The sequence below is a fragment of the Oncorhynchus nerka genome, linkage group LG12 (genome assembly GCF_034236695.1).
Source record: "Oncorhynchus nerka isolate Pitt River linkage group LG12, Oner_Uvic_2.0, whole genome shotgun sequence".
Classification (NCBI taxonomy): domain Eukaryota; kingdom Metazoa; phylum Chordata; class Actinopteri; order Salmoniformes; family Salmonidae; genus Oncorhynchus; species Oncorhynchus nerka.
In genome coordinates, this window is record NC_088407.1 from 72,087,593 (window position 1) to 72,103,543 (window position 15,951).

At 46.7% G+C, this 15,951-nt stretch overlaps 1 protein-coding gene across 1 annotated transcript in view; it reads left to right on the top strand.

Moving 5' to 3' along the window:
* Positions 1-15,951, top strand: part of LOC115138826 (A-kinase anchor protein 6-like) — a 269,377-nt gene that overhangs the window by 243,548 nt on the left and 9,878 nt on the right. The window contains 1 exon segment of the mRNA XM_065025785.1: positions 13,582-13,806. Coding sequence (XP_064881857.1) covers positions 13,582-13,806 — 225 coding nt within the window.

Genomic DNA, 15,951 nt, shown 5'->3' on the forward strand with positions numbered 1-15,951 from the left:
GTGATAGAACACGGTGATACGGTGATAGAACACAGTGATAGAACACGGTGATACGGTGATAGAACACGTGATAGAACGGTGACAGTGATAGAACACGGTGATACAGTGATAGAACACGGTGATAGAACACAGTGATAGAACACGGTGATGATAGAACACGGTGATAGAACACGGTGATAGAACACAGTGATAGAACACGGTGATACGGTGATAGGTGATAGAACACGTGATAGAACACGGTGATAGAACACGGTGATAGAACACGGTGATAGAACACAGTGATAGAACACGGTGATACGGTGATAGAACACGGTGATAGAACACAGTGATGATAGAACACGTGATACGGTGATAGAACAGAACAGATACGGTGATAGAACACGGTGATAGAACACGGTGATAGAACACGGTGATAGAACACGGTGATACGGTGATAGAACACGGTGATAGAACACGGTGATAGAACACGGTGATAGTGATAGAACACGTGATGATAGATAGAACACGGTGATAGAACACGTGATAGAACATATACGGTGATAGAACACACGGTGATAGAACACAGTGATAGAACACGGTGATAGAAACACGGTGATAGAACACAGTGATAGTGATACGGTGATAGAACACGGTGATAGAACAATAGAACACAGTGATAGAACACGGTGATACGGTGATAGAACACGGTGATAGAACACGGTGATAGAACACGGTGATACGGTGATAGAACACGTGATACGGTGATAGAACACGGTGATAGAACACACGGTGATAGAACACGGTGATACGGTGATAAGAACACAGTGATAGAACACGGTGATACGGTGATAGAACACAGTGATAGAACACAGTGATACGGTGATAGAACACGGTGAACACAGTGATACGGTGATAGAACACGGTGAACACGGTGATAGAACACAGTGATAGAACACGGTGATAGAACACAGTGATACGGTGATAGAACACGGTGATAGAACACAGTGATAGAACACGGTGATACGGTGATAGAACACGGTGATACGGTGATAGAACACGGTGATAGAACACGGTGATACGGTGATAGAACACGGTGATACGGTGATAGAACACGGTGATAGAACACAGTGATACGGTGATAGAACACGGTGATACGGTGATAGAACACGGTGATAGAACACGGTGATACGGTGATAGAACACGGTGATAGAACACAGTGATAGAACACGGTGATACGGTGATAGAACACGGTGATACGGTGATAGAACACGGTGATAGAACACGGTGATAGAACACAGTGATACGGTGATAGAACACGGTGATATGGTGATAGAACACAGTGATAGAACACGGTGATACGGTGATAGAACACGGTGATTCGGTGATAGAACACAGTGATAGAACACGGTGATACAGTGATAGAACACAGTGATAGAACACATTGATAGAACACGGTGATACGGTGATAGAACACGGTGATAGAACACAGTGATAGAACACGGTGATACGGTGATAGAACACGGTGATACGGTGATAGAACACGGTGATAGAACACGGTGATAGAACACGGTGATAGAACACGGTGATACGGTGATAGAACACGGTGATAGAACACGGTGATAGGTGATAGAACACGATACGGTGATAGAACACGGTGATACGGTGATAGAACACGGTGATACGGTGATAGAACACGGTGATAGAACACGGTGATAGAACACGGTGATAGGATACGGTGATAGAACACGGTGATAGAACACGGTGATAGAACACGGTGATACGGTGATAGAACACGGTGATACGGTGATAGAACACGGTGATACGGTGATAGAACACGGTGATAGAACACGGTGATAGAACACGTTGATAGAACACAGTGATACGGTGATAGAACACGGTGATACGATGATAGAACACGGTGAAAGAACATAGTGATAGAACACGGTGATACGGTGATAGAACACGGTGATAGAACACGGTGATACGGTGATAGAACACAGTGATAGAACACGGTGATACGGTGATAGAACACAGTGATAGAACACGGTGATAGGGTGATAGAACACAGTGATAGAACACGGTGATACGGTGATAGAACACAGTGATAGAACACGGTGATACGGTGATAGAACATGGTGATACGGTGATAGAACACAGTAATAGAACACGGTGATACGGTGATAGAACACGGTGATACGGTGATAGAACACGGTGATATAACACAGTGATAGAACACGTTGATACGGTGATGTGATACGGTGATAGAACACGGTGATAGAACACGGTGATACGGTGATAGAACACGGTGATACGGTGATAGAACACGGTGATAGAACACGGTGATACGGTGATAGGACACGGTGATACGGTGATAGAACACGGTGATAGAACACGTGATAGGTGATAGAACACAGTGATACGGTGATAGAACACGGTGATACGGTGATAGAACACAGTGATAGAACACAGTGATAGAACACGGTGATACGGTGATAGAACACGGTGATAGAACACAGTGATACGGTGATAGAACACGGTGATACGGTGATAGAACACGGTGATAGAACATGGTGATAGAACACAGTGATAGAACACGGTGATACGGTGATAGAACACAGTGATAGAACACAGTGATACAGTGATAGAACACAGTGATAGAACACAGTGATAGAACACAGTGATAGAACACGGTGATACGGTGATAGAACACGGTGATAGAACACAGTGATAGAACACTGTGATACGGTGATAGAACACGGTGATACGGTGATAGAACACGGTGATACGTTGATAGAACACGGTGATAGAACACGGTGATACGGTGATAGAACACGGTGATACGGTGATAGAACACAGTAATACGGTGATAGAACACAGTGATACGGTGATAGAACACAGTGATAGAACACGGTGATACGGTGATAGAACACGGTGATAGAACACAGTGATACGGTGATAGAACACGGTGATACGGTGATAGAACACGGTGATACGGTGATAGAACACAGTAATACGGTGATAGAACACAGTGATACGGTGATAGAACACAGTGATAGAACACGGTAACACGGTGATAGAACACGGTGATAGAACACGGTGATACGGTGATAGAACACGGTGATACGGTGATAGAACACGGTGATAGAACACAGTGATACGGTGATAGAACACGGTGATATGGTGATAGAACACAGTGATAGAACACGGTGATACAGTGATAGAACACAGTGATAGAACACAGTGATAGAACACGGTGATACGGTGATAGAACACGGTGATAGAACACAGTGATAGAACACGGTGATACGGTGATAGAACACGGTGATACGGTGATAGAACACGGTGATAGAACACGGTGATAGAACACGGTGATACGGTGATAGAACACGGTGATAGAACACGGTGATACGGTGATAGAACACAGTGATAGAACACGGTGATACGGTGATAGAACACAGTGATAGAACACGGTGATAGGGTGATAGAACACAGTGATAGAACACGGTGATACGGTGATAGAACACAGTGATAGAACACGGTGATACGGTGATAGAACATGGTGATACGGTGATAGAACACAGTGATAGAACACGGTGATACGGTGATAGAACACGGTGATACGGTGATAGAACACGGTGATAGAACACAGTGATAGAACACGGTGATACGGTGATGTGATACGGTGACAGAACACGGTGATAGAACACGGTGATACGGTGATAGAACACGGTGATACGGTGATAGAACACGGTGATAGAACACGGTGATACGGTGATAGAACACGGTGATACGGTGATAGAACACGGTGATAGAACACGGTGATAGAACACGGTGATAGAACACAGTGATACGGTGATAGAACACGGTGATACGGTGATAGAACACAGTGATAGAACACGGTGATAGAACACGGTGATACGGTGATAGAACACGGTGATAGAACACAGTGATACGGTGATAGAACACGGTGATACGGTGATAGAACACGGTGATAGAACACAGTGATAGAACACGGTGATACGGTGATAGAACACAGTGATAGAACACAGTGATACAGTGATAGAACACAGTGATAGAACACAGTGATAGAACACAGTGATAGAACACGGTGATACGGTGATAGAACACGGTGATAGAACACAGTGATAGAACACGGTGATACGGTGATAGAACACGGTGATACGGTGATAGAACACGGTGATACGGTGATAGAACACAGTGATAGAACACGGTGATACGGTGATAGAACACGGTGATACGGTGATAGAACACAGTGATACGGTGATAGAACACAGTGATACGGTGATAGAACACGGTGATAGAACACAGTGATAGAACACGGTGATACAACACAGTGATACGGTGATAGAACACGGTGATACGGTGATAGAACACGGTGAAAGAACACAGTGATAGAACACGAATACGGTGATAGAACACAGTGATACGGTGATAGAACACAGTGATAGAACACGGATAGAACACGGTGATAGAACACGGTGATAGAACACGGTGATACGGTGATAGAACACGGTGATACGGTGATAGAACACGGTGATAGAACACAGTGATAGAACACGGTGATAGAACACGGTGATACGGTGATAGAACACAGTGATAGAACACGGTGATACAGTGATAGAACACAGTGATAGAACACAGTGATAGAACACGGTGATACGGTGATAGAACACGGTGATAGAACACAGTGATAGAACACGGTGATACGGTGATAGAACACGGTGATACGGTGATAGAACACAGTGATAGAACACGGTGATAGAACACGGTGATACGGTGATAGAACACGGTGATAGAACACAGTGATAGAACACGGTGATACGGTGATAGAACACAGTGATACGGTGATAGAACACAGTGATATGGTGATAGAACACAGTGATACGGTGATAGAACACAGTGATACGGTGATAGAACACGGTGATATAACACAGTGATAGAACACGTTGATACGGTGATGTGATACGGTGATAGAACACGGTGATAGAACACGGTGATACGGTGATAGAACACGGTGATACGGTGATAGAACACGGTGATAGAACACGGTGATACGGTGATAGGACACGGTGATACGGTGATAGAACACGGTGATAGAACACGGTGATAGAACACGGTGATAGAACACAGTGATACGGTGATAGAACACGGTGATACGGTGATAGAACACAGTGATAGAACACAGTGATAGAACACGGTGATACGGTGATAGAACACGGTGATAGAACACAGTGATACGGTGATAGAACACGGTGATACGGTGATAGAACATGGTGATAGAACACAGTGATAGAACACGGTGATACGGTGATAGAACACAGTGATAGAACACAGTGATACAGTGATAGAACACAGTGATAGAACACAGTGATAGAACACAGTGATAGAACACGGTGATACGGTGATAGAACACGGTGATAGAACACAGTGATAGAACACTGTGATACGGTGATAGAACACGGTGATACGGTGATAGAACACGGTGATAGAACACGGTGATACGTTGATAGAACACGGTGATAGAACACGGTGATACGGTGATAGAACACGGTGATACGGTGATAGAACACAGTAATACGGTGATAGAACACAGTGATACGGTGATAGAACACAGTGATAGAACACGGTGATACGGTGATAGAACACGGTGATAGAACACAGTGATACGGTGATAGAACACGGTGATACGGTGATAGAACACGGTGATACGGTGATAGAACACAGTAATACGGTGATAGAACACAGTGATACGGTGATAGAACACAGTGATAGAACACGGTGATACGGTGATAGAACACGGTGATAGAACACGGTGATACGGTGATAGAACACGGTGATACGGTGATAGAACACGGTGATAGAACACAGTGATACGGTGATAGAACACGGTGATATGGTGATAGAACACAGTGATAGAACACGGTGATACAGTGATAGAACACAGTGATAGAACACAGTGATAGAACACGGTGATACGGTGATAGAACACGGTGATAGAACACAGTGATAGAACACGGTGATACGGTGATAGAACACGGTGATACGGTGATAGAACACGGTGATAGAACACGGTGATAGAACACGGTGATACGGTGATAGAACACGGTGATAGAACACAGTGATACGGTGATAGAACACGGTGATACGGTGATAGAACACAGTGATACGGTGATAGAACACAGTGATATGGTGATAGAACACAGTGATACGGTGATAGAACACAGTGATACGGTGATAGAACACAGTGATAGAACACGGTGATAGAACACAGTGATACGGTGATAGAACGCGGTGATAGAACACAGTGATACGGTGATAGAACACTGAGGAGGACCTGATGAGCTCTAAATACTAATCTCTAATAGTTGCATCCCAAATGGCACCTTATTCCCTATATACACTACTTTTGTCCAGGCCCTATTGGATAGTGCGCTATATAGGAAATAGGGTGCCATTTGGAACACATGTATAGTCTCCTCTAACAGCCTCTAGATTGAGTTGCCAGGCCGACCCGCATTGCAAATTACCAGAATCCTGAGATTCCTTTATTAAAAAGCACCTGATAAATGTAGATGGATGTAGATTTTTTAGGGGGTGCTAGAGCACACTCAGCACCCCTACTTCCTGCAGCTATGTGGGCTGGACAATTCAGTTCAGTTGAGAGATGGCTCGGTTTTGTTGTCTTTTTTGTTGGGGGTTTCTGATATCAGGATAGGGACAATAGAGCATCTTGGAGAGACGCCAGGTTCTCAGCAGTGCTGACTGGTAGCCCTTCCCGACGCTCGGCCTGAAATGGACTCATTGTATGGTTCTCTCTCTGCATACAGCGGGAAAGCAGGCCACTCCACCAGTGCTCCATGTATTTGGAAAAGCTTTTTAGCAAATATTGGCAGACTATACCCCTAGCCTCTGTGTCAATAAGGCTAAGACTCAATGGGGAGGAGAAAAATCAGTTTATGAAACCCAGTAATGCAGAAAGAATGAGGCCGGAGGATTTGTGAGGAGGGAGTCTGAAAATGTAAAAATGTGCTCGATATTGCAATGCCCATTTATTGGCCCTAGTTTTTAGCTCTTTAGTCTAACAATGCCCATTTATTTAGCATGATGCTATTGGCCCTAGTTATTAGCTCTTTAGTCCAACAATGCCCATTTATTTAGCATGATGCTATTGGCCCTAGTTATTAGCTCTTTAGTCTAACAATGCCCATTTATTTAGCATGATGCTATTGGCCCTAGTTTTTAGCTCTTTAGTCTAACAATGCCCATTTATTTAGCATGATGCTATTGGCCCTAGTTTTAGCTCTTTAGTCTAACAATGCCCATTTATTTAGCATGATGCTATTGGCCCTAGTTATTAGCTCTTTAGTCTAACAATGCCCATTTATTTAGCATGATGCTATTGGCCCTAGTTTTTAGCTCTTTAGTCTAACAATGCCCATTTATTTAGCATGATGCTATTGGCCCTAGTTATTAGCTCTTTAGTCTAACAATGCCCATTTATTTAGCATGATGCTATTGGCCCTAGTTTTTAGCTCTTTAGTCTAACAATGCCCATTTAGCATGATGCTATTGACCCTAGTTATTAGCTCTTTAGTCTAACAATGCCTATTTAGCATGATGCTATTGGCCCTAGTTATTAGCTCTTTAGTCTAACAATGCCCATTTAGCATGATGATATTGGCCCTAGTTATTAGCTCTTTAGTCTAACAATGCCCATTTATTTAGCATGATGCTATTGGCCCTAGTTTTTAGCTCTTTAGTCTAACAATGCCCATTTATTTAGCATGATGCTATTGGCCCTAGTTATTAGCTCTTTAGTCTAACAATGTCCATTTATTTAGCATGATGCTATTGGCCCTAGTTTTTAGCTCTTTAGTCTAACAATGCCCATTTATTTAGCATGATGCTATTGGCCCTAGTTTTTAGCTCTTTAGTCTAACAATGCCCATTTATTTAGCATGATGCTATTGGCCCTAGTTATTAGCTCTTTAGTCTAACAATGCCCATTTATTTAGCATGATGCTATTGGCCCTAGTTTTTAGCTCTTTAGTCCAACAATGCCCATTTATTTAGCATGATGCTATTGGCCCTAGTTATTAGCTCTTTAGTCTAACAATGTGGAGCAGTAGTAGCTGATATTGATATGAGTTGCCTTTACTTGGCTTGACATAGCCTACCTACAGGTACCACAGGAGGCTGCTGAGGGGAGTACAGATCATAATAATGACTGGAATGGAGTAAATGAAATGGTATCAAACACATGGAAACCACTTGTTTGATAGCATTCCATTTATACCGTTCCAGCCCATGCTCCCCAATTAAGGTGCCACCAGCCGCCTGTGATAGGTACATAAGAACCACAGAGAGAGAAATAAGCAGCTTTAGGAGCTAGTACTTTTACCCATTGCAATGACCCTGTATTGTGGCTGAGGGTGTATGTTATAATCTGAATCTATCTGAGTGCATCTCAGTGTACCTACAATATGACTTTGTCCCAAATGGCACAATATTCTTTATATACAATAGTGCAGTAATTTTGACTAGGGTCTATAGAGCTCTGGTCAAAAATAGGAATATATAGGAATATGGGTGCAAATTTGGGATGCAGCCTACCCTATATATACAAAGGTATGTGGACACCCCTTCAAATTAGAGGATTTGGCTATTTCAGCCACACCCGTTAATGACAGGTGTATAAAATGGAGCACACAGCCATGCAATCTCATTTGACAAACATTGGCAGTAAAATGGCCTTACTGAAGAGCTCAGTGACATTCAACATGGCACCGTCATAGGATGCCACTTTTCCAATCAGTCAGTTCATCAGATTTCTGCCCTGTTAGATCTGCCCCGGTCAACTGTAAGTGTTGGTATTGTGACGTGGAAAAGGCTAGGAGCAACAACGGCTCAGCCGCAAAGTGGTAAGCCACACAAGCTCACAGAACGGGACCACCGAGTGCTGAAGTGCGTAGGGTATAAAAATCGCCTGTCCTTGGTTTCAACATTCACTACCGAGTTCTAAACTGCCTTTTGAAGCAGTGTCAGCACAAGAACTGTTCGTCGGGAGCTTCATGAAATGGGTTTTGATGGCCAAAAAGCCACACACAGGCCTAAGATCACCATGCGCAATTCCAAGCGTCGGCTGAAGTGGTGTAAAGCTTGCTGCTATTGGACTCTGGAGTAGTGGAAACATTCTCTGGAGGGATGAATCACGCTTTACCATCTGGCAGTCCAACAGACGAATGCTACCTGCCCGAATGCATAGTGCCAAGTTTGGTGGTGGAGGAATAATAGTCTGGGGCTGTTTTTCATGGTTGGGGCTAGGCCCCTTAGTTCCAGTGAAGGGAAATCTTAGCGCTACCGCATACAATGACATTATAGATGATTCTGTGCTTCCAACTTTGTGTCAACAGTTTGGGGAAGGCCCTTTCCTGTTTCAGCATGACAATGCCCCCGTGCACAAAGCAAAGTCCATACAGAAATGGTTTGTTGAGGTCGGTGTGAAAGAACTTGACTGGCCTGCACAGATCCCTGACCTCAACCCCATCGAACACCTTTGGGATGAATTTGAACGCCGACTGCGAGCCAGGCCTAATCGCCCAACATCAGTGCCTGACCTAATTAATGCTCTTGTGGCTGAGTCCCCGCAGCAATGTTCCAACATCGAGAGGAAAGCCTTCCCAGAAGAGTGGAGGCTGTTATAGCAGCAGCGGTACCAACTCCATATTAATGCCCATGATTTTGAAATGAGATGTTCGACGAACAGGTCATGTTGTGTATATGTATGTATTGTTCAGTCATCTGTCTGTTGTCGAGGGGCCACTGACTCTCTAAACCTAAAACTATGGCACATTGTACAGGATAACTTTATCATTGACAACAACCATCGCCCTTTGTCTCAGAACAGTCATTGCATTTTGCAATCACATTACCTGTTTAAAAAGCCCAGGGAGGGCTGTAAATATATGCTAAAACAGGATGGAAACTGCTGAGAAAAATACAATTTAAATGTAATAGTCTTTAATATTTATTGTAAAATGTAAAGTTAATGTAAGAGAATGCTTTGCAGAGCGAGCAGGATTTACATAAATTGTTCTCCCAATGATTATGTCCTTTTGCACACAGACAGAAAGGAGCTCTGGTTCTCCAGTCGCTATCATTGCTGCATATTTAAAAAGGGGGGTCTTGGCCTGAGCCACACACGCACGCACGCACGCACGCACACACACACACACACACACACACACACACACACACACACACACACACACACACACACACACACACACACACACACACACACACACACACACACACACACACACACACACACACACACACACACACACACACACACACACACACACACACACACACACACACACCGACCGGTGTCTCCCTGTTTAAGAAAGTGTTAGTATGTGTTCTGGTTGTGGCAGTTCAGGTTCCATGATGACATCACACCACCACAAGCTGCAGCAGCTAGAGTATTAAAGTTAAGGCAGTCTACAGCGGAAGCTTTGCCCTTTTAATGTTGAATATTTCTTCTCTTTATGACAGGCGTAAAAGGGCTTAGGAGCCTGATTTATATGCTCCTGACACGGCATATTGTTGTGGAAACCTCATCAGGGGTGCAGGGGTAGTGAGGATAGTCAGGGGCTAGTGAGGGTAGTCAGGGGAGTAGTGAGGGTAGTCAGGGGCTAGTGAGGGTAGTCAGGGGGTAGTGAGGGTAGTCAGGGGAGTAGTGAGGGTAGTCAGGGGCTAGTGAGGGTAGTCAGGGGAGTAGTGAGGGTAGTCAGGGGAGTAGTGAGGGTAGTCAGGGGCTAGTGAGGGTAGTCAGGGGAGTAGTGAGGGTAGTCAGGGGAGTAGTGAGGGTAGTCAGGGGCTAGTGAGGGTAGTCAGGGGAGTAGTGAGGGTAGTCAGGGGAGTAGTGAGGGTAGGGGGTGGTAAGGGTAGTCGGGGGTAGTGAGGGTAGTCGGGGCTAGTGAGGGTAGTCAGGGGAGTAGTGAGGGTAGGGGAGTAGTAAGGGTAGTCGGGGGCAGTGAGGGTAGTCAGGGGTAGTGAGGGTAGTCAGGGGCTAGTGAGGGTAGTCAGGGGAGTAGTGAGGGTAGTCAGGGGAGTAGTGAGGGTAGGGGGTGGAGGGTAGTCGGGGGGTAGTGAGGGTAGTCAGGGGCGTAGTGAGGGTAGTCAGGGGCTAGTGAGGGTAGTCAGGGAGTAGTGAGGGTAGGGGAGTAAGAGGGTAGTCGGGGGTAGTGAGGGTAGTCAGGGGCTAGTGAGGGTAGTCAGGGGAGTAGTGAGGGTAGTCAGGGAGTAGTGAGGGTAGGGGGTGGTAAGGGTAGTCAGGGGTAGTGAGGGTAGTCGGGGAGTAGTGAGGGTAGTCAGGGGCTAGTGAGGGTAGTCAGGGGGTAGTGAGGATAGTCAGGGGTAGTGAGGGTAGTCAGGGGCTAGTGAGGGTAGTCAGGGGAGTAGTGAGGGTAGTCAGGGGAGTAGTGAGGGTAGGGGGTGGTGAGGGTAGTCAGGGGGTAGTGAGGGTAGTCAGGGGGTAGTGAGGGTAGTCAGGGGCTAGTGAGGGTAGTCAGGGGCTAGTGAGGGTAGTCAGGGGGTAGTGAGGGTAGTCAGGGGAGTAGTGAGGGGGTAGGGGAGTAGTGAGGGTAGTCAGGGGGTAGTGAGGGTAGTCAGGGGCTAGTGAGGGTAGTCAGGGGAGTAGTGAGGGTAGTCAGGGGAGTAGTGAGGGTAGGGGGTAGTAAGGGTAGTCGGGGGGTAGTGAGGGTAGTCGGGGGGTAGTGAGGGTAGTCAGGGGCAGTGAGGGTAGTCAGGGGTAGTGAGGGTAGTCAGGGGTAGTGAGGGTAGTCAGGGGCTAGTGAGGGTAGTCAGGGAGTAGTGAGGGTAGTCAGGGAGTAGTAAGGGTAGGGGGGGTAGTGAGGGTAGTCAGGGGCAGTGAGGGTAGTCAGGGGTAGTGAGGGTAGTCAGGGGCTAGTGAGGGTAGTCAGGGGCTAGTGAGGGTAGTCAGGGGAGTAGTGAGGGTAGTCAGGGGAGTAGTGAGGGTAGGGGAGTAGTAAGGGTAGTCGGGGTAGTGAGGGTAGTCAGGGGCTAGTGAGGGTAGTCGGGAGTAGTGAGGGTAGTCAGGGGAGTAGTGAGGGTAGGGGGTGGTAAGGGTAGTCGGGGGTAGTGAGGGTAGTCGGGGGTAGTGAGGGTAGTCAGGGGCAGTGAGGGTAGTCAGGGGTAGTGAGGGTAGTCAGGGTAGTGAGGGTAGTCAGGGGCTAGTGAGGGTAGTCAGGGAGTAGTGAGGGTAGTCAGGGAGTAGTAAGGGTAGTCGGGGGGTAGTGAGGGTAGTCAGGGGCAGTGAGGGTAGTCAGGGGTAGTGAGGGTAGTCAGGGGCTAGTGAGGGTAGTCAGGGGAGTAGTGAGGGTAGTCATGGGCTAGTGAGGGTAGTCAGGGGAGAAGTGAGGGTAGGGGGGTGGTAAGGCTAGTGGGGGGTAGTGAGGGTAGTCAGGGGAGTAGTGAGGGTAGTCAGGGGCTAGTGAGGGTAGTCAGGGGAGTAGTGAGGGTAGTCAGGGGAGTAGTGAGGGTAGTCAGGGGAGTAGTGAGGGTAGTCAGGGGAGTAGTAAGGGTAGTCGGGAGTAGTGAGGGTAGTCGGGGTAGTGAGGGTAGTCGGGGGTAGGGGGTAGTCAGGGGAGTAGTGAGGGTAGTCAGGGGTGTAGTGAGGGTAGTCAGGGTGTAGTGAGGGTAGTCAGGGGAGTAGTGAGGGTAGTCAGGGGAGTAGTGAGGGTAGACAGGGGAGTAGTGAGGGTAGTCAGGGGAGTAGTGAGGGTAGTCAGGAGAGTAGTGAGGGTAGTCAGGAGGGAAGTCAGGGGAGTAGTGAGGGGGTCAGGGGGTAGTCAGGGTAGTCATAGGGGTAGTGAGGGTAGTTAGGGGGGAGTAGTGAGAGTAGTCAGGGGAGTAGTGAGGGTAGTCAGGGGGTAGTCAGGGTAGTGAGGGTAGTCAGGGGGTAGTCAGGGTAGTCATAGGGGTAGTGAGGGTAGTCAGGGTGGAGTGAGGGTATTCAGGGGTAGTGAGGTTAGTCAGGGGTAGTGAGGGAGGTCAGGGGGAGTGAGGGTAGTCAGGGGGTTGTGAGGGCAGTCAGGGGAGTGAGGGTAGTCAGGGAGGTTGTGAGGGTAGTCAGGGAGGTTGTGAGGGTAGTCAGGGGGGTAGTGAGGGTAGTCAGGAGGGTAGTCAGGGAGGGAGTGAGGGTAGTCAGGGGGGAGTGAGGGTAGTCCCTGATCGCCCGTGTGGCTGTGGAGAGAAACAGAGAGGCCATGTTTGTGTCTCACATGGCCCCCTCTTCCCTATTTACTGCACTAGTTTTGACCAGGGCCCATAGGGAATATTTGTGCCATTTGGGACGCAGTTTGGTTCTGGGTTGCATTAAGACACATCTAAGCAACAGCAGTAGAAGCAGTAGGGAAAAGAATAATAAAATGCACATGTTAAAATCACACCACCCCCTCCTCTCTCCTCCTCCACCCCTCCTCTCTCCTCTCAACCCCCTCCTCTCTCCTCTCCACCCCCTCCTCTCTCCTCTCCACCCCCTCCCTTCTCCAGTCTCTGTGTCTGGAGGTGTGTGGGAGGCGCAAGGGCGTGTCCTCGTTACTGAGGCTGTCCCAGCGGCTGCAGGAGGAGCAGGAGCAGCAGAGCGGTCCAGACTCAGAGCAACAGGCCCTACAGCTGCAGCTGCTGACCGTCAACCTGGAGCGGCGCTGGGAGGCCATCGTTATGCAGGTGCTGCAGTGGCAGACCCGCCTCCGGCGGGCCCTGGGGACAGATCAGGTGAGACCTCACACCCTGCTTTGCACCCCATATGGTTCAAATGCTATTAAGATACTGACCTGACACAATATGGGAAGAGGTTGGAATTTGCAATATACAGTGCATTCAGAAAGTATTCAGACCCCTTGACTTTTTCCACATTTTGCTACGTTCCAGCCTTATTCTAAACTGGATTAACCACCATTCTTCACCGTAGGTATGGTGCCAGGTTTCCTCCAGACGTGACACCTGGCATTCAGGCCAAAGAGTTCCGTATTGGTTTCATCAGACCAGAGAATCTTGTTCCCCATGGTCTGAGAGTACTTTAGTTGTCTGTCTTGGAGTTCTACGGATAATTCCTTTGACCTCATAGCTTGGTTTTTGCTCTGACATGCACTGTCAACTGTGGGACCTTACATAGACAGGTGTGTGCCTTTCCAAATCATGTCCAATCAATTTAATTTTCCGCAAGTGGACTCCAATCAAGTTGTAGAAACATCTCAAGGATGATCAGTGGAAACAGGTTGCTCCTGAGCTCAATTTCGAGTCTCATAGCAAAGGGCCTGAATACTTATGTAGATAAGGTATTTCTGTTTGAAATATTTAATCCATTTTAGAATAAGGCTGTAATGTAACAAAATGTGGAATAAGTTAAGGGGTCTGAATACTTTCTGAAGGCATTGTACGTAACATATACCTGCACTCAGACCAGGTGACTCAGCCTGGCCCCGCATGGCAGAGCTCATACAGGTCTGACTGTAAAGACTCCTATTCCAGGGATGGTTGACCACTCCTCAAGAGACCTGGGTGTCTCCTGGTTTTCTCACTTAACTGCAGAATTGACCACGTAGGTACAGCTGGTCAAGTGGATACACTCTGTACATTTATGTACTAGCAACTAGCCAGCTATACATTCTGTTTCAGTCATGAAGGTTACGTTCATGTCGTGTAATGAAGCTCCCCAACTCTAGAACGAGCTATTTATGAGTGATATTATTCCTCTCAAAGTGAGCTGTCGAGGGGTAAGTTATTTAGGCCAGCAACAGAGAAGGAAATGTTTTGCACTGTAACTAGAATGGATTAATAATAGTGAGGTATACTGCAGGGAAAGTGGCTGTAGTACACCGGGATATGTGAGCTATACGTCCCAAATGGCACCCTATTCCCCATAGGTCCTGGTCAAAAGTAGTGCACTATGTAGGGCAGTGTTCCCAAACTCGGTACTGGGAACCCCAAGGGGTGCACATTTTCTTTTTTTCCCTAGCCCTATATAGAGCACTATATGGGAAACGGGGGTTAAATTGGTACACAGACAGTGTGATGTCTGGCAGCTTCAGACTATTCTGTACACAACCCACCTTTTGATCATCAATGCGTTAAGGCTCAGCTCCAAAAATTGCAAAAGAGACTTGTTTAAAAGGGGTTTATTACTGTAAAGTACCTCTGTTTCCTTCAGTGTGTTTGTGTAATGTGGAGAACAGGTGGAATCACCATTAAATCTGTAGTGAAATCCCCACCACCAACACCACCACACATCCCTTATGTAGATCAGATGGACATATTCTCTCATTCGCTCTCACTCTCTCTCTGTCCTCTTGTCTGCATTCCTGGGGGGACTGCAACGTGCTACTGTGGAACCGGGTGCATGTGGGGAAGAGGAAAAAGGCAGGCCGGGTTTTGAAGTTTGTCTGGTTGTCTACTCTGTTATATCCATTCCAGTACAGCAGAGACAGAAGACAAGTAGACTTTGCAGACTGAAGTACAGTTTTACCTGGGGGATATGTCCTGAATAGGGGGAACATATTCCCTTTGTTTAGAAATGAAACACTTTGCTCGATGATAAAAGGAGTGTGGTCACGACTGCACTAGTCCCTTCTCTAGATGCCCCATTTATGAAAATGAGAAAAGGTTTCAATTGGTGTATTTTGAGAAACTTTTACCATTCCGTGTCCCGGCCGAGGAGGTGGATGGAAAACATGATGTTTAAAAGCAATTATTCTGCTTTCTGGAAGTGGATTTCTGGGTTCTTGTCTTTGTCTTATTAGTTGGTTATCAGGTGAAGGTCTTGATAAGACTGGCTAGCTACTGCTCCTTTTGTTGTGACCATTTGGTTCTATACTATAGGCCTATGTGCATAATTTAGTTCAGTGTTAGCTAGGTTAGCTA